This window comes from Uranotaenia lowii, chromosome 2 (genome assembly GCF_029784155.1).
Source record: "Uranotaenia lowii strain MFRU-FL chromosome 2, ASM2978415v1, whole genome shotgun sequence".
NCBI lineage: Eukaryota > Metazoa > Arthropoda > Insecta > Diptera > Culicidae > Uranotaenia > Uranotaenia lowii.
In genome coordinates this window covers 259606846-259633817 of record NC_073692.1, presented here as the reverse complement: position 1 = coordinate 259633817, position 26972 = coordinate 259606846, and the positions used below count along the sequence as shown (strand labels likewise).

At 31.2% G+C, this 26972-nt stretch overlaps 1 protein-coding gene and 1 long non-coding RNA gene across 2 annotated transcripts in view; one reads left to right on the top strand and one right to left on the bottom strand.

The window, feature by feature from the left end:
• Positions 1-26972, bottom strand: part of LOC129741892 (uncharacterized) — a 382622-nt gene that overhangs the window by 44062 nt on the left and 311588 nt on the right. The window contains exons 6-7 of the mRNA XM_055733708.1: positions 21868-21994; positions 10166-10264 (exon numbers count right to left, since the gene is read on the bottom strand). Of these exons, the coding sequence (XP_055589683.1) occupies positions 10166-10264; positions 21868-21994 (226 nt within the window). The remainder of the gene's footprint in view (positions 1-10165; positions 10265-21867; positions 21995-26972) is intronic.
• Positions 14187-16421, top strand: LOC129741894 (uncharacterized). Its single transcript, XR_008736494.1, has 6 exons — positions 14187-14250; positions 14315-14496; positions 14563-14929; positions 14997-15238; positions 15400-15762; positions 15823-16421. It is a non-coding gene; the product is annotated as an uncharacterized LOC129741894 (long non-coding RNA).

The following is a 26972-nucleotide window of genomic DNA, read 5'->3' as shown; positions in this document are numbered from 1 at the left end:
AGCGATGGAAAAATCCTTACTTTTTTCAGAAAAAGTTTTCTAAAATGTTGATTTTGGGTATTGATATTAGTACAAATGATCCCGGTATACCGTCAAACGGGGCATCATGCAACAGCGGGGTTCGATGCAACATTTCAATTTTTAATTTAAGGTATTGTAATAAAGTTATCTTTTAATGATTACAAAATGATGGTGACATAATTTCTCACATCTTAGGCTAGTTTTTTTTAAGTTTTTTTTATTTTTACATAAAATTTGATAAATTGAGCAATAAATACACAAAGTTTAACATTTTTTGATGCCGAAAAAAACTTTACCCATTATGACGGATCGGCTTGATAAAATAACCTACAAACTTTATACTGGTTTCCTCATGTTATACCAACATTGTTGGTATGAAAATATTTTTCGAACAATCACCCAATTTTTTTAAATAAATATTTTTAAAATTCAGTTAGGTGTCTGGGGTTGAATGCAACAAAATGCAAATCAAAGAAATACTTTGTAAATCTCGTTTCCATGTGTTGGAATATGAACGTTTTGCATCACGCGTTTGTAAATATTGAAATTTCATTCATTCAAACATTTATTTTTATGATTTCAGCCATGCTTGGCACTGCTCCTCAGATTAGCCCGTTCAGAGTGGGAGAGTGTAGTTTTTTCAATCTTATCCTCCCAAACTGTGTAACTTTCAAAATTTCTCAGTTGTCGACAGAGCGAGCTTGGTCCACCCAAGTGTGAGGAAGAGAAGCAAGCCAACTGAGAAAGAGCGTTCTCGGTTCAGATAAACCCGTTTGCAAATTGGGCGAAAGAGAAGCTTCAGTGCAACCTCTGTTAGTCTTAATCGGTTGCGTGTTGCGTTTGGATTGAAGTTCGGTTTGTTCGGTGTGTTCGGTGTGATAGATTTCGCAATGGCAAGCTACGAAAGTTTTTTCCAGCCCAAAACCATTGTTAAAAGTAATGGTGAAGAAAGCGTTGTCGTGTTTTGTACGCTTTGTGGCGAGGATTCAAAACCGTTTTCATGCCACACCAAGTTTAATCTGACGCGGCATCTCGTTGCAAAACATCAGAACACGGCTAAAGAGTGTGGCCTTTTGAAAAAGGATGACAAGGTTGTTAATTACGGCGATAATCCACCAAAGCAAGCCCGTTTTCATGTCAGCATGGATGTAAATAAATATGCTGCATGCATGGCTCGTTGGGTGGCGGAATGCAATATTCCGCTAGCTTTCTTTTCCAAGGATTGTGCCCAGTACGTGCTGAAACCTCTGGAAGATGGAATGAATATTCCTAATACAAACAGAAAAAACGTAATGAAATACGTCACTGCTGTTTCAAACCGGATGGAAGAATACTTAAAATCGGAAACGCGTGGCAAAATGATTTGCATTAAAGCGGATCTGGCTTCCTGTAAAGGGCGTTCCATATTAGGTATAAATTCACAATTTTCGGTCCAGGGGCGTTTAGTGGTGCGAACTTTAGCTCAAGTAGAACGAATTGAACGAAACACAGCCGAAAACTTATTCGTAGAAGTTCAGCGCGTACTCGAAAAGTTTGAAATCCCACTGAAGCACATCTATAGTGTAACAACAGATAACGGTAAAAACGTACTAAAACTTGCTGCTTTATTAAAAACCCAGCAAGAGTATGATCTGACCGAGCAATCTACGTTAGACAGCACAAACGACGATATCGAAGTGGAAAATTCAATGGATGACGATGAAAGTGGGCCAAGGTATGTTAAAATATTGATATTTTATGATTGTTAACTCTTTTAAATAATTTTAAAAATTTTGAAATGGACAAAAATTACTAAACTGACATTACTTTGAAAACTTTCAAAAATAACAAAAGATTAACAAATTACAAAGACAAAATTAACAAAAATGGCAAAACTAACAAAATGACATACAGGTACGACAAAACTTTCAAAAGTGACAAAAATTAAAAAACAGAAAACAGCTGTAAAACAGGAAAAACTGACAAAAAAGACAAAAATGACAAATCTTTCAAAAATGACAGAAAAAAACGACATGAATGACAAAATTTCTTTTAATAACAAAAATGGCTTAAATAACATCAATGAAATGAATGAAAATAAATGACAAAAATAAATAAAATTTATACATAACAGAAATTTTCAAATTTGAAGTTACAAAAACCACAACAATTACGAAAATATTAAAAATACAAGAAAAACAAAAATTAATACAATGAACAAACTACAAAAATGAATAAAATGAATAAATGGCATAAACTACAAAAAGAAAAAAATTAATAGAATAAATAAAATCAGTGAGATGATTTTTTCTTTTTTTCAAAATGACAATAATGACACAAAGGACAAAAAGGGAAAAAAACTGACAAAGGTGTACCAATCAAATGAAATTCAATTCATTCAATTAAAAAATTTAATTTATATTCACTAAAGTTTGGAAATTAAACCAGACAAAGAATCTAAAGAAATTTTGATATTTTTTTTTAGCTTTGACTCATCTGTTATTGATGTTGATTCCTTAAATATAGATGAAGAATCTGAATGTTTAGAATTACCCGAGTATGAAGACGATTTGCCTATTATTCATCAAGCACATTTCAATGGTCTTCGATGTGCAGCTCACGATGTGCAGCTGTCAGTACACGATGTTTTGAGAACAAAGTATGTATCTCAGCTTTTAATAAAAGTGCGTAAGCTCGTCAGCATGATGCGGAAGCACCCGTACAAAAATGCGTTCATTTTGGATAAATCCCGAAAACTTCCAAATTTTGATGGCGAAACGAGATGGGGATCGTCATACACCATGGTTGAATGTGTGCACAAGCAATCTTCTTTTATCCAGGTAAGAGATGAATCAGCGGAAAGTTGATAATCTCTATAATATATATATTATTTTAAAACTTTTCCAGGCTATGCTGCCACAAGATGCGACAGTTATTTTCAGCACACGTTTTTGGGCACAAATAGAGCAGTTTATTGAAGCCTCATTCCCTGTTTTTGTTTTAACTAAACGAATACAGGAAGAATCATTAACTTGTGGATCCTTCTACCTATATTGGAGGGAGTGTTGTTTCGAATTGGAAGAGATGAACAACAGATTGGCACAGAAATTGCTTGAAGCGTTAATGACCCGACAACATATGTGGTTTGAAAACAAGGCATTTTTGGCAGCACTCTTTGTGGATCCTCGGCTGAACGAATTTGAACCACCTGTATTATCACAAGAGCAAGAAACAATTGCAATGGTAAGTTCATGAGGTGTACAATTTATTTAAAAACTCATTGGATATTAATGGTGCGATTTTCATTCAAGAATCAATTGTTGAATACCTGGGCTATATTACGTACTATGTTAAGCCCAACAGTAGAACAAGCTCAATCGAACAATGAGGATCAACCAGGACCAAGTACTTCTAAGTTCGCGAGGATCACAAAATTTTTGAAGCTCAACAGTCAAGCCAAAGTTTACTCTGGCGATATGGAATATCGCCTTAAAAAAATCCGTTATGAGAACGGTGTACCATTAGATGCAGATGTTTTAATTTTAATAACGATTTGGCTATGCTTGCGATAACCGCTTTACAAACTCCGTGCACAGAAGTTTCCTGTGAACGAACGTTTAATGGATTAGGACAAATTCTAACCAAAACGAGAAAACAACTTTCATCGATGTCTCTTCAAGAAATTTTATTTGTTAAAGCCAATATCAACCTTTTGGATGACGTGTATTTCAACTTTAAATTTAATTAATGGAAATGTTGCTTAATATTTGAATTTGTGCCTTTTTTCTTATAAAATGATTCTGTTGTTTGTTGAACTTTTTTAATTTTTTTTTAAATTTTTCCTCATTAATATTTTGATATTTAATATGATTATTTTAGACCATGGATTTTCAATATTTAAATTTATGTTCATTAATAAACACATGAAAATACTTTAAAAAACGTATCTCCACATACCGATGATGACTTCCCTGATTGATAGAGTATTTTTATTCTAGATCTTATTACATATAAGTTCTGAATTTAAAAAAAAAGTGTGTTCAGCACTAGCTTTGATAAAAAAAAGATCAACAAAAGTACTTGTTGAACAAAATTTGTACTACTTTATCGATCTTTGGTAATAAACCATAACTAATGGACAAATAAACCTAGAATAAAAATATAAGTTTTTTATACTATGACTTAATATTGACTCAATTTCAAAGATTCAATAAAGTTTAAATTTTCTGTAAAATTTCGTCAAAATTCAATTTAGTTTAAATTTTCTGTAAAATTTCGTCAAAATTAAAGTTTTTGCTAATTTGGTAAAAATTAACTAGAAGAAATTTCCGTAACTTTTTTCTCAGAATGGAAAATGACTCGCGATGTTCAGCAAAGTTGATCATTGATTTAAAGCTGACAGAATTGAATATTTGGATTCGATGCACCCAAATCAGTCAAAATCAGTTTTGAGATTCCGAAAAAATGTGAATTTTGTTGCCTTGTGTCATTTATAAGATAAGATTAGATAAGATCCCTGAATATTTTACACGATTTGTTTATTATGCGTTTTCATGCACTCAGACCAAATTAGGACTAATTTGAATGATTTCGTTTTTGTACTTTGATTTTTGATGAACAAATAAAGATTTTTGGATAATTTAGTGAATGTTACTAAGCAAAGCGGTATTTTTGAAAATTAATTTTGAATTTTTAGTTTTGATGATTGGTAGGTATCAAACTCAAATGAGCTTCAGGTGCTTTTTTAAACAAAAAAAAATTAAAAACTTTCAAAACCCATCAACTTGTGTCGAAAGTTAACTTACAAAAGAACATTCGAAAATCTGCATCAAATCAGATAAAACATATTTTTTGCTGATTTTTTTTTACAGAATAAAAATATTATTTGAAATTATTCAAATGATTATTTGGACATAACAATTGAACGAATAGAGTAGAGGAAAAGTTGTTTACTCAGTTTGGAGCAACTAAAAAAAAAATCTTTTTCATACAAGTTCATATTTGGAAAATTTGCATATCAAATGTCACAACTTTGAGAGGGCATAAATCTTTATTTGTTGTTAGCCAATCAACAACTCTGTGGTCGACTACGAATGTTTTTCAAATTCTAATAATTTCGGACAGGAATTTTTTAATGCAAATCTATCCATGCATAAATAAGTGAGGATTCAATGAAAACGTTAACTGCTGCATTCATTTTTGGCTTTGCATCGCTGTATCTTATTTTTTTCTGAACCGAATTTTATAACAAAAATTTTAAATTTATTCCGTTATTTTGGTTATCTTTTTTATCCAACTTAATCCAACCTAACTTTTTTCGTACGCTTCGGGTGAAATTGACCCGAACAGAGCAGGAATGTTAAACACCCATGCGTTGAAATCATTCTGGTCTGATATAGACACTGAGCTACACAGCAGCGGCGCTAGAGCGAGATTTTCTAGCCACCTCCTTCTCTCATCCTTAGAGCGAACGATTTCCACCCGACCGACAGAGCAACCGCAATCGGGCGCTCTCGGAAAAAAGTGTGGCGAACGTGGATCGGCAGAGCAGAGCTCTCGGAAACCGAATTGATAAAAGTGTGGTTCGTTCTCTGCTCTGTTCTGTTTGCGAGGTGTCGGACAAGCATGATTTCAGCTTTTAGAATTTTTCGTAGTATTATTTAACCCCTAAATGTATGCAGCATCCTTATTATCAGAAAAAATATCAATACTGATGTTATGAAATCGCTTGGTACATCTTTGTACCTGAAAATGATCACATTTTTCATATGTGATGAAAGAAATTAGAGAAACATGAACTATCAAAGAACGGAAGAACATAAGCCGTAAATATCATGAAAATTTCGAAAAAGATACAACGGCTCACCGACAGGACTTGAACCTGCAATCTCCGCTTCGGTACAACGGCGCGTTAGCCAATTCCACCACGGTGAACGTGATGGAACCGGCGAACACGAGCAATCGAGCTCTGCCGATCAACTGCTGGACCTTCTATCGAAACATCATGTATATCCCGCATGTGGTCTTATATATAAAATATGAAAATTAGTTTCAGAGACCCAAAAACTACTGCAATTGGTGTTTTCATGCGTAATGGTTTTCAGGGCATCGCAAATATATGAAAAACAATAAATTGATAAGATTTTTGATTTTTGATTTTTGATTTCATAAGATTTTTGATTAAAATCAAAGTTTGTTGCAAGTTACCCCATTTTCTAAGGAAGGTGAAAATCGCATGTTTTTAGAAAATCAAAAATAACTGAAGAAACCAAATTTTTTTTAACTACGCCAACTTGATATTCCATCATCCTTAAAACTTTTGATGCATAAGGGGTAGGATTAATTGCGAACATCAGTTTTTTAGAAGCCATTGAAGTTGAAAATTGTTGCATGTTGCCCCAGTTGACGGTATTCTTCTTCTCAATGGATCGTGGTCATTTCTGATTACGAGATTACTTATATTTATCAAACAGCAAATATTCATCCATCAATTATCTGAAGAAGAGGGCTAAAATAATTGATTTTCTCTTGTTTATAAAACATTGCGCCCGTGAGTATGCAATGTTTTAAGGGTTGCGAATAAGCTATAGATTTTTTTTTCTGGCAATTATAGATTGTGAAATGAGAACAAACATGACTAAAAAAGTCAATTAACATTCTATCTTGGGGTTTTGTTTGATTTTTTTCATGGATTAGGGCTTCCTGAATAAAGGATCAAGTGTCCCTTAACTTCAAAAATATCGCATTTTTTTTTACTCCCACGAAAATGCTTCTAATTCATTTACGGGTTCAAGTATCGTTCTAATTATAGGAGCATAGAAACTTGAAATTACACGCTGTCAGAAAATGTAAAAAAGTGCGAGTTGCTAAATTTTTCCAAAAAGATATGGTGAAAATAAGAAAAGGGGATCAAGTATCCCCACTCTTGAAGAGCTTGAATTTAAAAATAAAATCAGTAACCCCAAATCTTAAGATAAAAGTTTCACGAACTTTTTAGGCCAATGCAGTTTACATTTCACAGTTTATAAGTGTCAGACAAAAAGAATTCTAAAACTTTGTCTCCTACACTAGAGTCATTGCCTACTTAAAGGCGCATTTTTTTATTTTCAGATTGAAGCACTTTTTGGAGTCCCTTTTATCAGTAAATTTTTTGATTAATTTATGTTAATAGTTGATTAATATTAATAATTTTGAGCATATCACTGATTCAGAAGAAAAATATGTCTTTTTGGACTCGAGGGATCAAGTGAACATACATTCTGGAAAACTTATTTAAAAAAAATGAGAGTTTAATATTGCTTTGAAATATGACACTAAGAAATTCATATTCTACTCTATCGGTTGACATATTGGAAAAAGTATTTTTATTATTACGTTTTCGTGTGGGAGACATTTCCAAATGATGAAAAAGAACTTAAAGTCTCATTTTGTAAATAATTTCAAACAAAGCACAAACATTCAAAAAAATATTTTTTTCAAATTTTAATAAATAACAGGTCTGTTGTTTTGTTCTATTTGGTACATTTTTTTAGAACATTTGATCTATGTTAGACATTCCAGTTTCGAGATATAGCTGAGAAATGCCCAGGGATCAAGTCCACATTCTCCCCTACTTTTAACTGTAGGGGAGAGTGGGGATACTTGATCCCTTTTTCTTATTTTCACCATATCTTTTTGGGAAAAATTAGCAACTCGCCGTCTTCTACATTTTCTGATAGCTTGTAACTTCTATGTCCAAAAATTAGAACGATACTTGAACCCATAGATGAAATAGAATAGGCTTGCCAGATACTTTCAGAAAAAAGCGGGACATTTCACGAAAAAAAGCGGGACACAGCCGAAAAAAGCGGGACATATAAGAAAACTTAAAAAAAAAGCTTAGTTGTTAAGCCAAACTTATACGTTTATCATCAGCCTAAGTTGTTCATAGAAAGTATCGTATCTACATTAAGGTTTTTTTCAACGCGGATAGATTTTGCTCAGTTTTTCTTACATGACTTCTATCTACACGGTTTTTTGTCGTATGTACCGTTATTTTGAGAAAAAATATTTCAAGTTGTACATGTAAAAGGAGAATTTGATACCACGTAAAAAACTTGTAATTGTGTGTAATTTGTATAAAAATTAGTTTGTTCGGTAATTTGTTTAAAAATTTGAATAATCTAGAAAACTTCCATCTATATAACTTATACATTGAACAATTGAGTCGAACAAGGTTGTATATAATATAAGGCAATTTAATTAACATTCTGGCGAAAAAAATTATCTCTATGATACGATAATCCATAATTATTTGGAAGCAACTTAAACAACATTTTCTTTATACATTGATTGAATGTGCTCCAGGAACACTTAACTGAATAAGAATCTTTCTGTTACGCTAAAAGCTTTAGAGTTGTTCAGTATTGTCTTAAATATACTACCAAAAATGCTGCTTATTTTGAGAAAAATACGTATATGAAAGATTTCAGTTCATCGGAGAACTCAAATTGAAACTAAAGTTCTTAGTAAAATATTTTCAAGAAAAAAAAAGCGGGACAGCGGGACATTCAACTAATAAGCGGGCCATGTCCCGCTTTTGCGGCACGGATGGTAACCCTAAACTAGAAGCATTTTCATGGGAGTAAAAAAAAATCGATTTTTCTGAAGTTATGGGAGACTTTATCCCCTATTAAAGGAGACTTGATCTTTTATTCAAGAAGCCCTAATCCTTGTATGAAAATGAAACAAAACCAAAAGATAGAATGTTCATTGACTATTTTGGTAATGTTTGTTCTCATTTCAAAATTTATAGCTGACAGAAGAAGAAAATTCTATAACTTTGTATCAACGCTAATGACATTGCATACTTCAAGGCGCTATTTTTTACTATTAAGATAAAATTAATTATTTTTATCGTAATCAGCAAAGAAAAAGATCAATTCAGAAGAAGAATATGCCGTTTTTAACTCTAGGGGATCAATTGTACCCATAGTCAACATTTTAGAAAACTTTTTCTGAAAAAAGTTGAGAGTTTTCCATTGCTTTAAAAATATGGCATTACGAAGTTCATGTAACGCTCGAACGATTAATATATTGGAACAAATATTTTTTTCATATTTTTTCCATGTAAGGAACATTTTAAAGTGATGAAAAAAGATCTTCAAGTTACATTTTGTGAAATTTTTCAAACAAAGTTCAATTACTCAAACAATTGTTTTGTTAAAAAAATTTCAACTGCAAGCATGGTTATTTTGCTCTTTTTTGGCGCATTTTTCTAGAACATTTGATCTTTGTAAACCATTCCAGTTTCGAGATATAGCTAAGGAATAAAGTATCCCCAGGGATCAAGTATCCTCATTCTCCCCTATCGTATGGTGAAAATCAATACATTGTAAACTTAAACAATAGAAGCCTCTAATTCATATATTTCATGTAAGATGGTGTTCGAATGCTGGCAATCCTTGTAAACTAAAAAAAATCTTATTGGATAATAAAAAACAGATTTTATAGTAAAAACATTGTTGAACCTTTTAATGTTTCTCTTCCTTATAAACTGTAAACTTTACACAGGCGCTCAAACAGTTGCATTTGGATGTTGCGACAAATTCAATCAAGTTGAATGTTGAGTACCATTCCAAAAATTGAAAATCTTCGATACAAGGGGTTCACAAAACTATCTATTTAGCTATAACACACAGTCTCGAGCATCTTGTTGTTGTTAATCTTTGAAAATCGATGACCATAAACCTGTCTTTCAATATGCTAACGGTATTTTTTTTATTTGTGTGTTCAAGCCATTGTCATTTCTTTTGATCAATTTCCTCTCCACCAAATCGAAATCCATCGAGGGAAAAGATAAGCGGAAGTCAAGATTGCTTTCAAATGCATTCATGCGCATGAGATGCCTGGACCGGAATGTTGGTAAACAGATGGCGGAGAAATAGGATATCTTCAAGACAATAAAATCTAAAAATACCTGGAAATAAAAATTCAAATCGGGAGTTGATAAATAAATCCTTGTGGACTTATGACCAAGAACTGTATAACGATCGTTCTGATAACAAATAATAAATGTAGATACAGGTAACCTCAATTTCCCTTTAATACATCGGTGGCTTTAGTAGCTTTCCTGTTAAACTAAATGTCAATTGAGTTAACTCCTTCCAATTATAAAGAAACCTACCCAGAACGAATTGTGCCCCGTTGGCTGCGACCTCTTCTGGAATTGGGCTTTTTGGGTTCCCTGGTGCATACGTAGCAGCAAACTCGCCAGTATAAGAATCTGAAATGAACATAAAAAAAGGCAAGAAAAGAGTCAAAGAACAATCGGATTATGTTAACAGAGAAATATAACATAACGAGATTTTACCAGGGCGATTCCTTTCGGAAAACGGATAAGGCACAGAAATTATCATAAACATTCTATCTTGCCTGGGCTTCAAGGAGGTTTGTTTTCTCTGTCTTGCCCTACTTCCTTTCACTCTCTCGGTCTCTGTCCTTCTTTCTTTGTCCAGCTCAGATTTTAGAAAACCGAGCCGAAACCGTGCGTCTGATCGTGTACCTAACCTAACTTCTTCCGAATAAAACTGTCTACCGTCTCTCTATACTTCCTGATTTTGCTGATTCAAGAGGCATGATTACTCCCGGCAGAGTAGGTATTTATTTTTATTTTGTGGGATAAATACGACCCGCAGCCAGCATCCGAAAAATGCCGGAAGAATGAAACTACCCTCCATGAAACGTACTGACTGGTGGGCGGCAAATATTTTACTTTTAAAATGTCTTCATCTTATCTGAATGTTGGGAGAAACATTGTGATGTGGGATTCTTTTTGTGTGTTATGGTTATTGTGAGTGTTAGCATTTCTTTTTTGTGCAATGATAAATTAGAATTAAATTGTATTTGATGATAGCACGCAATGGCTTCAAAATTAATTATTGGTGTGAAAACACAAAATGCTTTCTGGAATCTGATCTTTTTACAGCGATATCTGTATTATATTAAGGAATATTTAGGAGAGACGGGACTTCAATGTGTAATATTTTTTATACCGAATTGTTAGCTTTGACACGCAATTATTAGGCATTCAAACGTTAGCAAAGTGCTCTCATTTGTACACAACTCGATGGAATTTTTCGAGATCATTAATAGCTGGTTTTAAATTCACAGACAATTGACACGTGCGCTTAATTTTGGCACAATCAATCATGAATTTCACATCAGACTAGACCAGACTAGAAATTCTATGTGTAATTTAGATTTTTTTTTTTTTCAATCGCTTGATTTTGTAACTCTGATTACAACAGTAAAGAGGAACTAGAATTCGTCACCTTTCTAAAAAAGAAAACTTTTTTTATCCCGGAATTTTTAAATTTTTCATAATAATCTTGCTTTTCGAACGCTAGATTGAGGTTTAAAATAACTAAAATATTCAAAAGATCGATTGTTCTACGAAGTATAGTCATGGTTGGAAGTTATCACTAAATGTTGATTATTTCCAACAAACACATTTACTGTTTTGATTTTATCGTTTTCATGAACCATATTTCAATCTCTGTGACCGCCCATAATCAAATCGTATATTAAGATTTTGAATGTGTTCAGCTATTCCAAAAAGGCATTTTATTTTATTGAATTTGGGTGGGTATTCTAATTGAATTTTGTAAGCCCCAAATACGAATTGATAGGAATTTTAACCTGTGTCTTACTTGTCCTTTGAAATTCAATTGTGAAGCTCCATGGAAGATAGGATTGGAGATTTTTACATTTTTTAAAGAGATGTTCATCCTATTAGATGATTCATCCCATTAGCATATGTAGATTTTTAACAAGAATGGGTTTTAAGATATTCTGACATAAATAAATTATGTTAACTTTAACCAATAGACCACCCCAAATTTGTATGGGAAATTCAAAATCTGTGATATGTTATGCGCTGCAGGCTTTAATTCATCCTAGGCCTAAGAGCAAATGCAACGATACAGGCGTTAAAATTGGTTTGATATGATTAGCAAATTTAAAACGGATACACTTTTATTTCAGACACTCAATAATTGAGAAGAAAAAACCTTTTTTATTAGAAAAATAGCATGAGTTTCACACAATCTAACGACTTAAAATTCATTCTACGATTATTCTTTTTGACAGAACCGTCATTTTGGATTATTCTACCAAGATTTCATTAACTTAAAAGCCAAAATGACTACACAGCGAGAAAAAAAAGGTTGATTGAAACAAATTTTTTTTTTTTTAAATTACTAGTTTTGAGGTGCTGATTCCAAATATTCTTTTAGTTTACCAGCTCTTGATAGGTTTTGAAATTAGGTAAAAATTCATTAAACAAATTTGTGTACTTGTTTGGACGGGCTAAACAGATTGGCAAACATACTACTTTATGTATTTTCAAGTCAATTTCTCATGATTATCAGCAGGTAGTTTGTAATGTCGACAGCGGATGGCTTTCTTAGCCAGAAATTTAAATGATTTTTTTCCAAGAATCATGTCAGTGTAGTCGATGATATAAAATAAAATCACGGTGCCTCTGGGAGAAAACTTTATTTTTCGAAAACTAGCATCGCTAATTTTTGCACCATTCGAAAGCTGAGTTTTTTCCCTTTCTTTTGAGCCCAAATTTTAAATAATCCATCGGGGTTTCTCAAACAATTTTTTTTAAAGATTTTTTAACCCTTTAACTGGTTTTTCCAAAGACAAAATCATACTAATCTCTGTAAAAACGCTCGTCTTGCCTTTAGCGTTAATCCAACTCCATATGTCAAATTTAATAGGGAATTTCCTTGGCTTCAAATTTGTAGAATACATCAAAGTGATAAGAATTAAGAGAAAAGAGTAGTAATGTCACAAATAGAGTGATTATTATTCAATTTGAAAAATCAAATAAAACTTCTCATAACTGATTGTACTAAGAACAGAAATAGTATTCTATTAACGAGCTTAGTTATTGATCATAGAGTCTATAAATGCTAAGGATGGTTTTGATAACATTAAAAAATCAATCTTGCATATTTCATGTTCAGGATAATCAGAAGAAAAGGGCATTTGTAGGTTTTTATTCTGGAAAAATGTTTCCCGCATTTCTTGAAAATTTAGTTATTTATATTTTGAGTTAAGTTAGTACGAGAATTTCGTGAACAAATATTTGGGACTTGGAAACAAATTAGACTTACTTCTTACATTTAAGCCCAAATTTTAAATAATTCACCTAGATTTCAAAACCAATCACCTTCGTTGAAAATTTTCCATCCGTTTTGATGAAGGTTTTCATACTTTTAACTTTTAATTGATTGTAAAACTTCAGACACGGGTATCACAAGGACGATAAAGTGTCATATATAAAACTAAAAACAAAATTCAACTTATTGTTTATTTTTTATTGCATAAATCATTGTTTTTGGAGGCACTGGTATACGTAAAAATGTGATCGATTATAAGTCTTCAAGGGGAATTCAAAATAAAAAATTATTTCAAATTTTCAATAAATTGGAAACAAACATGAACAAAAGCTGGCTTGCAACAAACTTGTATACAATCTACATTGTACAAAATCAAACATTCGAGAAAAACTAGATAAAACATTAAAAAAAAATCTTAAACAACAGGTGATATTACTCCTCTCTTTTACAGTTGGCTTTTGCTCTTTCAACTGTTTGAATTTTCGAAGAATGGATCAAAAACTTTATTTATTACCCTCTTTGGGATTTTGGAAAAATCAGAGTGACAAAAAAACCAGAATTTTATATTGGTTCCGGAAAAATAAAACACAAAAAATGCTCATTACTTCATATAATACTGATCAAATTTATGTGAAAGATTGATTTTTAAATGAAAATAAACCGTTTTGAACATTTATACACTCTACAATCAATAACTAAGCTCGTAGAATACTATTTCTGGTCCTAGTACAATGCGATGATAAGTGTTATTAGATTTTTCAAACTGAATAATAATTACCCGCATAGAGCGTTATCATACACTGAATCATTAGTATTATTCTGTTCTGATTACAGTAATAGTGACTATTCTAGTAATCGTTCTAAAATCTTTTAATTTTTGACTTACTTTTACATTTTTCATGTGTCTTCGCTTGAAATGATTAAAAAATATTATTAAAAGATACGGGTAATAATCCTTCAAATAAAACTCACTATGCATCTGAGTGTGTCTTCACTCCTAGCAAAACAAAATAAAATGGCGTGTGGTTTTGCAAAAGGATCCGAAAACTTCCTTTCCTTCAAAATTATAAGCTTAAATGTAAGTTTTTAGCATTTTTATTATGTACGACCTGTTTTTAAATAATCTTAAATATCTTTTCCAGGTCTGAACACCGCCAATGGCCTGCAATCTTAAGCCAGATGGCCCGGAAGCTTCAAAAGCAGTGAGGCGAAAATTTGCGGTTACGTTGCAAATTCCGATTGAGGCAAGCATCGGAATCCATCTAGCAAACAGCATTTCAGATCCTGTACTGGAAATACGGCACCGATGCTTGCTGCGTTTGCCGTAAGTATTCATTATTTAGTTCGATTTCCCTCCCCCACAAGTTTATATTTTTTGTTTCTTGAACAGTGCCGGAACCCCAACGCAAAAATTAGCAACTGCCGGCTGCTGCTGGTTTGTCGAGGGCACTTGGCAGACATCTTCAGCTGAGACATAGTGGCTCGATTGGCTGTTCCTCCACCTCTTCCGTCAGTCGATTGAGCCTTCTCAAAGAAAACGGATCTCCCTGAAATTTGGCAACTGCGAGCCGCTGAGGTGTTTTCTATAAAGATAACTGTAAACAAGCACGACCAGGGAACTGGGATGAAATCCCTAAAAGCCGTTACCACCATAGACAGGACACAGGAGCTGCCAATGTTTTAAATTCCGGAATCCGCAATTAGCAAAGAGCTACTGAGAATTTGCTTCGAATATCCCGATGCTTGGTGCACCTGTCGTAAGTATCTATAGTGTTTGTTTTTTCAATTCTCAACCATCTCCTCATACTTTTGTTTTATGAACAGAGCCGTGGCCCTCAATGTTACAAACCCGTCATCAAGGATGAGCATGGAATTTTAATGAACACCTCAACGTTAGACACGTTGACAGTTTAGTAGCAGCAACCATCATGGGTGTGTCCGAAGGAAAACGAACGCCAGTAAAGTAGCAGCGCCTCGCGCTCTCGACTGGCTGTAGGTGATGCTGCTTCAACCGACCAGGATGTGGTCGGAGAAAATCGAACTGGAGGCAAAAGCATCAGTTTGAGGTAAAATTTTAATTTTTTAATTTAAATTTATTTCATGTTATGTCATGATGCAGAGTTATGGTTATTTTGATATCAATTATTTGAAATCAATGTAACCATTTATCAAATTAATGTTATCAAAATTAAAATAAATACGTATTATTTTTTATTGTTAACCGTAGGATGGGCCTTTTGTCTTTCCTGGCTAATGTCCTCCCAGATTGACCTGGAAAACCTGCTTACAACTGTGAAAACGATGATTAATCCTCCAGGAAATCTCTGTGATCGGCAGGATGACGACGGTGGAAACTATCGATCCTAAAAGAACATGATTTAACTTTGTTCATGCTTCTGCACCTTATGAAATCATTGAGTTTACTGTTAAGCTCAACCGAAGAGAAATGAAACCGGCGAATTCAGAACCATACTCCCACGACTTAAACCTCGTTGCATAGAGCCGGCAATAAAGACACCTCCAGGCACGATTCTGGTGGTCCGATGATTGTTCTCGAACACCAAGATTTTCTGGGTATCACCATATATTGGTAATTTCTTGTTACATTCTATGTTTAATATATTGTTTAATATTTTTTATTATTTTTTAGGTTAAATTTTCTGAAAACGAAAACTGGTGTGCATGAATATTGCGAAATATTCCAGCTACAATGAACTACAGTTACATTTTTCCTATGCCACTATTTACCAGAAACGTCCCCCATAGCCGTACCATTCAGATTTCGTTAAATTGCCCTCTACCATGCTTTTTTTTTCTTCGAACATCTCATCGAAACTACGCGGGTAGAAATTTGCACCGATTGAACAAGAGGGCCGTATTATTATGAAAGATTCGCGACAGGGTATTAATTACTTTTTTTCATTGATGCATTTAAGATAACTTTTGAATAATCATCAATAACAATATTGTTAAAAGTTCCAGATCATATATGAATCGAATTCTACAATTCATTTTAGATTAGAACTGAACTTAGTTGGAACTTGTAAAACTCAGAATGGTCAATTAGTTGGAAGATTCTTATTTGAAGTTTGTGTCTAAAGAACTTGATCACGAAACTTATAAGTAAAAAACTGGTTTAAATTTCAAAGTTAAATGTTTGAATCATAAACAATTGACAATTGCCAAAAGCATAATTTATGTTACGTATATAATGAAGTGCTAATCGAAATTGAAAAACAAAAGCTGAGAATAAGGAAAGAAGCTGTTTGAAATGAAATATTAATTTTTATAATTATAAATAATCAAAATTCTAAAATATATTTTAACTAGCATCATTTCACAACTAAGTTTTGAAACATTGAATAAGAAAAATATTTTAATTTGTGAGTCATTTTTTAAATTGGATTTGAGTAAAAGGATTATGAAACAGATTTTAAAGACAAAGATTTGAATATCAAAAATTTGTTGTCTGACTCGCTTTAACTGTATTAATTAAATTTGGATGCGGTAGAATATGTTGAAGACTGAAGTGTTGAAAGTGAAGTGAGTGAAACTACTTCGAATATTGTGTCGGTATCAATATATGTATGTATATTTAAAATAATTCTCTATCAACTCATTATCGAAAATAATAAAATCTGTGGAAAACTATAACACAAATCGTCTACTTTTTTTGAACATATAATAAAATGTTATTTCAAAGATACACGGTAGCGTCTGAAAGATTGGAGATAAACGATTAGCTGAAGATTATATGTATGATATCACTTGATTTTCAATCCAGGAAAGTCTAGAAAAAAGCAAAAAAAATGAATGGTTACTCTACTTAACGACCCGTTCGCTGTATCGTAAAGTGCGCCCAAACGATTCCATTTCATGAAAAAAAGACTAGCTTAATCGTACATTAATAATCCAAAACTATACAGCTAATCTTTCTTGTGTCTCGGGAAGAAGATAATGGAAATCGTTATTGTATAATACTGATCTATGCGGGTACTCTGTTTGTGACATTCAAACTCTTTTCTTTCAATTTGTTTCACTTTGATGTCTTGAACAAAATTGTAGCCAAGGAAATTTCCTATTAAATCGTGTTATTGACATATGGAGTTGTATTAACGCTAAAGGCAAGACGAGAGCATTTTCACAGTGATTAGTATGATTTTGTCTGTGAAAAAACCGTTCAAAAGGTTTAAAAATTTATAAAAAATAATTTGTTTGATAAACCCCGATGGATTATTCCAAATTTACGCTCAAATGAAAGGGGAAAGATCCAGCTTTCGAGTGGTGCAAAAATTAGCGATGCTTATTTTCGATAAATAAAATCGTTCCATCATAGACACCGTGGAAAAACGTGTGGAGAATAGAGTGCCCCAAATGACCCGACTTTTGAAAAAGTTATGCGCTGCAGGCTAAAATTGATCCAAGTCCTAGTACAAGATCCCATGTCAAATTTGGGCCAGATCGGATCACGGGAAGGGGTCGCTCAACGAGCCTGAAGTTTGTATGGGAATTTGAGTTCTAGAAAAATGTGCCAAAGTGAGCAAAATAATAATGCTTGTAGTTTGAAAAATTTTAACAAAATAATTGTTTGAGTAATTGAACTTTGTTTGAAAAATTTCACAAAATGTAACTTGAAGATCTTTTTTCATCACTTTCAAATGTTCCTTACATGGGAAAATTATGAAAAAAATATTTGTTCCAATGTATCAATCGTTCGAGCGTAAAATGAACTTCATAGTGCCATATTTTCAAAGCAATGGAAAACTCTCAACTTTTTTCAGAAAAAGTTTTCTAAATTGTTGATTATGGGTACAATTGATCCCTTAGAGTTGGGTACAATTGATCCCCCTTTCAAACGGCATATTCTTCTTCTGAATTGATTGTTATGATTGCTGATTACGAAATTACTAATATTTATCCAAAAACTAATATTTATCAAACAATTGTCAGAAGAAAAGCGCAAAAATAATTAATTTTCTCTTAATTATAAAAAATAGCGCCTTTAAGTAGGCAATGTTTTTAGCGTTGAGACAAAGTTATAGAATTTTCTTCTTATGTCTGCTATAAATTGTGAAATGAGAACAAACATGACCAAAATAGTCAATTAACATTCTATCTTGGGGTTTTGTTTGATTTTTATACAAGGATTAGGGCTTCCTGAATAAATGATCAAGCCTCCTTCAAAAGGGGATCAAGTCTCCCCTAACTTCAGAAAAATCGCAATTTGTTTACTCCCACGAAAATGCTTCTAGTTCATCAACGGTTTCAAGTATCGTTCTAGTTTTTGGAGCATAGAAACTTGAAGTTACAAGCTGTCAGAAAATGTCAAAGACGGCGAGTTTCTAAATTTTTCCAAAAAGATATGGTGAAAATAAGAAAAGGTGATCAAGTATCCCCACTCTCCCCTACCTTTCTGAAAGAAAGGCAAAACCGTGAAATTTCGTTATGATATATTCGTGTAGATTAAATTTTTAACAACTTTTCACAAAATTGGGCACTTCACTGATGTTTTTAATTTTTTTTTAAAGTTCATTGTTGTTTTTCGTTAATTTCATTAGATTGCTTCTGTTATTTTTTCTTCTTCATAAAGGGTTTAAACTCGAGAAAAATTGACTGCCCAATCGTCCAGAATTACCATAAGAAGGGTTCAAAAAAGCTCTTCAGCTTTCGTTGCTGTCTGAAGAGAATGCTAATCAGCCCAAAATTTAAGTTCTTGGAAGTTAATTTCAGAGTGGCTGCAGAGAATGCTATTCAGCTAAGGGAACATATAAAACCTTCTACGCGCCGGAAAAAAAATCGGTTGACAGATTGCTCTGACAACCAGATGATAGATCGCTAGATTGCCGGTCTATCTAGGTTTATTTGATTGATTACAATGTTATTTTTTTACAGATTGAATAACAAAGCTACACACATTTTGAGAATTGAACCACTGCTTTAAAGGAGATTTAAAGTTTCGTTTTAAATGCTTTGACCCTTCAGAAGGAAATGGAAGTTTATGAGTAACTTTTACGTAACATGGGTACCTGAAAATCTCATAAAACCTATTTGCAGCCAAATGCGAACTTTGGAAGTTAGTATGCGACTTTTGGTTGCTTGGGAGAGCTCACTAATTCGTTGAGGTCAAAAGCTATTTTATTAAATATACGAAGTAAAGAATAGTGTGACATATATTTTTTATACTTGATATAAATTTTATTAAAACTTTTTCTCTATTTATGTTACGTTTAGGCTGGTTAAAGAAGAAAAAAACATTCAAATAATATCTCAAAAAGAAACAATTATCAAAACAATTATCCATCCAATGTTACCCAAACATATGTGAAAATAATCATCATTGGCTAAAATTTTCTCACCGTGAACCCCAAAACCGTGTTTTGCATTCACCGTAGAGACCGGCCTAATACAAGATCTCATGCTAAATTTGAGCCAGATCACGGGATCAGTCGTTCAAAGAACCTGAAGTTTGTAGGGCATTTTGAAATATTTTGTACGAAAGAAACATGAAAAAACAGTTTTTCATCCTTAACTTTGGTTTCCTTCGGCTGCTTTCTTTTCAATATGGTTTTTCTTAAACCCTTAACTGTGACAAATATTTTATCCGAAAACTGCTATTCGAAAGAGTTAAGATAAACAAGTTATTAGGCTTCAAAAATGAGCTATGTTTCACGGGTGGTATTCATTACTGTTAATGAGTCGGGGCGGTCGAACATATTGACGCTGTAGGGATGAGATGAAGAATATACAGAAAATAAATCAAATTTAATTAGGAATAAAATAAAATAATAGTTGTGTTCGGCAACACTGTAGATGAATAAAATAAAATAAATTTCTATGAGAACATTTGCTATTTTGGCAGCACTTGACAAACAAACAAAACAAAATCAGTCATTGATCTATTCTTGCGAGCGACAGACGTGTTTAAGTGAATCTCTGAATTGAGATTCGTAAAATCACGACAATGGCGTGGTTGGTAGAATAAGCACAAATAGCGCAGATATTTAAGGCTGCTGCTGCTGATTGTTTTGATTTGGCCTTCCGGTGGAAATAAGACGGAATTGCCCCTGAAAAGCGCAGATATTTAAGGCTGCTGCTGCTGGTTGTTTTGATTTGGCCTTCTGGTGGAAATAAGACGGAATTGCCCCTGAAAAGCGCAGATATTTAAGGCTGCTGCTGCTGATTGTTTTGATTTGGCCTTCCGGTGGAAATAAGACGGAATTGCCGTTAAAAGCGCAGATATTTAAGGCTGCTGCTGCTGATTGTTTTGATTTGGCCTTCCGGTGGAAATAAGACAGAATTGCCGTTAAAAGCGCAGATATTTAAGGCTGCTGCTGCTGATCGTTTTGATTTGGCCTTCCGGTGGAAATAAGACGGAATTGCCCCTGAAAAGCGCAGATATTTAAGACTGCTGCTGCTGATTGTTTTGATTTGGCCTTCCTGTGGAAATAAGATGGAATTGCCCCTGAAAAGCGCAGATATTTAAGGCTGCTGCTGCTGGTTGTTTTGGTTTGGCTTTCCATTGGAAATAAGACGGAATTGCCTCTGAAAAGCGCAGATATTTAAGGCTGTTGCTGCTGATTGTTTTGATTTGGCCTTCCTGTGGAAATAAGACGAAATTGCCCCTGAAAAGCGCAGATATTTAAGGCTGCTGCTGCTGGTTGTTTTGGTTTGGCCTTCCGGTGGAAATAAGACGGAATTGCCCCTGAAAAGCGCAGATATTTAAGGCTGCTGCTGCTGATTGTTTTGATTTGGCCTTCCGGTGGAAATAAGACGGAATTGTCCTTGATAAGCGCAGATATTTAAGGCTGCTGCTGCTGATTGTTTTGATTTGGCCTTCCGGTGGGAATAAGATGGAATTGCCGTTAAAAGCGCAGATATTTTTAACTCTGAATTGAGATTCGTAAAATCACGACAGACGCCTCATTAACAGTGTTGAATAAATACCACCTTTTAAAAAGTAATCCCATTTTTGAAGCGCGTTTCGATGTTAAAATAAAGAAGTATCTTAACTCTAATCGAAACGCAGTCTACGAATGAAATATTTGTCATAATCTTGACTTCAAGAAAATGAAATCGACCGAATTTAACCAAACCACCAATGAAAAACTGGTTTTTCATGTTTCTCCCGAACAAAATGTCTCCAAGTCCCCTTCAAACTTCAGGCTTGTTGAGGACCCTTTCCCGAGACCCGATCTGGCCGAAATTTGGCATAAAATCTTGTTCTAGGCCCAGGATCAATTTTAGCCTGCAGCGTAATAATAAGCGTAATAAGTAATAATAATTATCACATTTTATCGAGAGAGTAAGAATTCCTTTCAATTACCATTCAGTTGAAATTTATCGGAGAGGAATTTTAGGAAAGATAAAGTGAACGCTGTGAAAACACCTGATATAATTAAAAAAGGAAATAATTTTTTTTAATTAGTTATGCTTAACTTGAAGTACTATTAAAAATGTTATTGAAAGTAGACGGTTTTAGATGAAATTCAGCTAAAGAAAGCAAAACTAGACAAGTTGATTGATAGAGAGAGAGATGATTGGCTATCATACTGAGTACTTAAATTCGCGAACCCACAATATTTACTGAGCTTCTGCACCCTAATGGCCTTCCAGGAGATGCCAATTTCCTTGGCGATATGTTCAACAGAGTGCAACCATGGTAAATCAATCCAAAGTTCCGTGCGGGGGTACTTACCGAAATGAACTGGCCATAATGTCTCCGATATTGGACAGGCAAAGCAGCATCAGCGGAATTCCCAGGATGGCGTAAAAAATGGTGGAAATTTTGCCCATGTGTGTCTTCGGGGCAATGTGGCCATAACCTGTGGGAAAGACAGATAGAGAGAGAAACAAAAATTCAACCAAATTGTAATATCAGCCGACAAAAAATGTTACCATTCGCTGCCGGAGAGAAGAGTGGGAGAATATAATGGCGGTAATAACCAGTGAGCGGAAGATCATAAATGAATGTTGCAATAAAATAAAATGGCATCTGAACAAAGAAAGATTCCGGCGTTTTCCACACGATTACAAGTTTTGAGTGAAAAGGGACGATACTTTACGATTATGTCTGACACCATAAAGCACCCGAAAGCAGGAGAACGCCCTAGTAGTAGATATGTATGTACCCTAGCTACTACACTTCAGTCATGGTGCTTCGAGTCAAATAGGTAGTACTAAGTTTTCGCGTTGCCATCATAATCTCGCTCCTTCCACGTGGTTTGGTCAGTCATGTTTCGTTCCATCGCTTCCGGTTTAATTCAAAAGCTTCTGAAATACTACGTAACGAAAAGTTGGTAGATTCGAGTTCAAGTTCATTGTCATTCGGATGTCATTTTTCTGCAAAATAAAGAGCGGGAACCATTTCCGGAATTAGAACTACTAATGTGATTACAGAACGACTAAAAACATTGTTTTTTATTTGATGATAAAAATGACAAAAATGATTAAAATATCAGATAAAGAAAAAATTTCAAAATGATAAAAATTATAAAGATGGAGGACAAAAAAGACATAAACGTTTTTTTCTTTTTTTTTTTAAGACAAAAAGATGGAAAAAATGGATTACACAAGAAAAATAAAAAAACTTACAAAAATTACAAAATTTACAAAAATTACAAAATTACAAAATTACAAAAATTACAAAAATTACAAAAATTACAAAAATTACAAAAATTACAAAAATTACAAAAATTACAAAAATTACAAAAATTACAAAAATTACAAAAATTACAAAAATTACAAAAATTACAAAAATTACAAAAATTACAAAAATTACAAAAATTACAAAAATTACAAAAATTACAAAAATTACAAAAATTACAAAAATTACAAAAATTACAAAAATTACAAAAATTACAAAAATTACAAAAATTACAAAAATTACAAAAATTACAAAAATTACAAAAATTACAAAAATTACAAAAATTACAAAAATTACAAAAATTACAAAAATTACAAAAATTACAAAAATTACAAAAATTACAAAAATTACAAAAATTACAAAAATTACAAAAATTACAAAAATTACAAAAATTACAAAAATTACAAAAATTACAAAAATTACAAAAATTACAAAAATACAAAAATTACAAAAATTACAAAAATTACAAAAATTACAAAAATTACAAAAATTACAAAAATTACAAAAATTACAAAAATTACAAAAATTACAAAAATTACAAAAATTACAAAAATTACAAAAATTACAAAAATTACAAAAATTACAAAAATTACAAAAATTACAAAAATTACAAAAATTACAAAAATTACAAAAATTACAAAAATTACAAAAATTACAAAAATTAAAAAAATTACCAAAATTACAAAAATTACAAAAACTACAAAAATTACAAAAATAACAAAAATTACAAAAAATACAAAAATTACAAAAATTACAAAAATTACAAAAATTACAAAAATTACAAAAATTACAAAAATTACAAAAATTACAAAAATTACAAAAATTACAAAAATTACAAAAATTACAAAAATTACAAAAATTACAAAAATTACAAAAATTACAAAAATTACAAAAATTACAAAAATTACAAAAATTACAAAAATTACAAAAATTACAAAAATTACAAAAATTACAAAAATTACAAAAATTACAAAAATTACAAAAATTACAAAAATTACAAAAATTACAAAAATTACAAAAATTACAAAAATTACAAAAATTACAAAAATTACAAAAATTACAAAAATTACAAAAATTACAAAAATTACAAAAATTACAAAAATTACAAAAATTACAAAAATTACAAAAATTACAAAAATTACAAAAATTACAAAAATTACAAAAATTACAAAAATTACAAAATTTACAAAAATTACAAAAATTACAAAAATTACAAAAATTACAAAAATTACAAAAATTACAAAAATTACAAAAATTACAAAAATTACAAAAATTACAAAAATTACAAAAATTACAAAAATTACAAAAATTACAAAAATTACAAAAATTACAAAAATTACAAAAATTACAAAAATTACAAAAATTACAAAAATTACAAAAATTACAAAAATTACAAAAATTACAAAAATTACAAAAATTACAAAAATTACAAAAATTACAAAAATTACAAAAATTACAAAAATTACAAAAATTACAAAAATTACAAAAATTACAAAAATTACAAAAATTACAAAAATTACAAAAATTACAAAAATTACAAAAATTACAAAAATTACAAAAATTACAAAAATTACAAAAATTACAAAAATTACAAAAATTACAAAAATTACAAAAATTACAAAAATTACAAAAATTACAAAAATTACAAAAATTACAAAAATTACAAAAATTACAAAAATTACAAAAATTACAAAAATTACAAAAATTACAAAAATTAAAAAAATTACCAAAATTACAAAAATTACAAAAACTACAAAAATTACAAAAATAACAAAAATTACAAAAAATACAAAAATTACAAAAATTACAAAAATTACAAAAATTACAAAAATTACAAAAATTACAAAAATTACAAAAATTACAAAAATTACAAAAATTACAAAAATTACAAAAATTACAAAAATTACAAAAATTACAAAAATTACAAAAATTACAAAAATTACAAAAATTACAAAAATTACAAAAATTACAAAAATTACAAAAATTACAAAAATTACAAAAATTTCAAAAAATACAAAAATTACAAAAATTACAAAAATTACAAAAATTACAAAAATTACAAAAATAACAAAAATTACAAAAATTACAAAAATTACAAAAATTACAAAAATTACAAAAATTACAAAAATTACAAAAATAACAAAAATTACAAAAAATAGAAAAATTACAAAAATTACAAAAATTACAAAAAATACAAAAATTACAAAAATTACAAAAATTATAAAAATAACAAAAACTATATTACTTACAAAAATTTCAATTATAACAAAAATTAAAAATATAACAAAAATTAAAAAAATTACAAAAATTACAAAAAAAAAACAAAAAAAACAAAAATTATAAAAGTTCCAAAATTACAAAAATTAAAAAATATACAAAAAAAAACAAAAATTTCAAAAATTATGAAAATAACAAAAATTATATTTATTTCAAAAATTCAAAGTATGTATTACAAAAAATTAAAAAAAATACAAAAATTACAAAAATTACAAAAATTACAAAAATTACAAAAATTACAAAAATTACATAAATTACGAAAATTACAAAAATTACAAAAATTACAAAAATTACAAAAATTACAAAAATTACAAAAATTACAAAAATTACAAAAATTACAAAAATTACAAAAATTACAAAAATTACAAAAATTACAAAAGTTACAAAAATTACAAAAATTACAAAAATTTCAAAAATTACAAAAATTACAAAAATTATAAAAATTATAAAAATTACAAAATATACAAAAATTACGAAAATAGCATCAATTACGAAAATTATAAAAAAATACAAAAATTAGAAAATTACAGAAAATACAAAAATACAAAAATTACAAAAATGACAATAATTTCTAAAGTAACAAATATTACAAAAATTATGAAAATTACAAAAATTACGAAAATTGCAAAAATAACAAATGTACAAAAATTTCAAAAATGACAAAAAATACAAAAATTACACAAAATTTTAAAAATTACAAAATTTAAAAGATGACTAAGCGACAAAAATTACAAACATAACAAAAATTTAAAAAAAAATTACGAAAATTACCAAAATATCAAAAATTTCAAATGTGTTATGCAAAACAATGAAATTCCAGCATATGGAAACGAAATTTACAAGGTTTCTCTTTGATTTGCATTTTGCTGCATCCTACCCTAGAAAAGGTATGTTTCTCCAGAATAGGCCGTTCAAATATTACGTAACGCAATTTTCGAGCATTTTCAACCCCCCTTCCACCCTACGTAACACAATCGTCTCAAAATTTCTAAGCAAAATCCACAAAGCGTAACAAACTGCTATACCCCCTCCCCCTGAAAGCGTTACGTAATATTTGAATGGTCCCTAAAATACCAAGTGGTTAATGGGTGGTCCTCTACGTGGGTCAGGACAACCCCAAAAAAAACATACAGTGTTAAATGACTGGGAATTTTAGTTCAAAAGCAGAAAATTTCAACTAAATTTAAAGGCTGACAAAACCGGGATAAAATGCTGACAAAATCGAGGATAGACAAAATCGGGGGTAGACAAAATCGAGAGCTGACAAAATCGGAACAATACTGTATAACCTACATTTTGAGCATATTCATTACTGCTTGCATACTCAAAGGCGCTCATTGCGATAACTGTTTATAACGACCAAATATGCATGTATATGAAAACAAAATGGGAGATATATTTGGTTTTTCTGATCAAATGTCTTTGAACAAAAATAGAGTACAGTTGGTGAAATTTCACAAAAAGAAGAGCTTGTCGATTTCTCGATCGAAAAAGAGTACATATGGCATCCATATTCCAGACCCCTCGATCGATTTTTTACTAGAGAAGAGTCTTCTCTTCATTAATGCGGCAAATTGTCAGAATTGCCGATTTTTTTCTTTTCAAAGGTCTTAAAAAAGACCCCATGATCACCGAATGTAAAAAAAAGTTTACGGTCGACAATGATGCTGAGTCTGATAAAAGTTATTTGGTCAATTCATCTCGAGATTCACAAAATCACTGGAAGACCTTCTATTTACGCAACAATGAAGTGTGGAACCCAAAACCTTGATCTGCGATGAAACATAAATCCGCACAATTTTACACCTACTTTGCAACCAACTCGCCAATGCTTTTATTTCCACCTGATGAGCTGTTGTGTGTTGATTTTGCACAACACA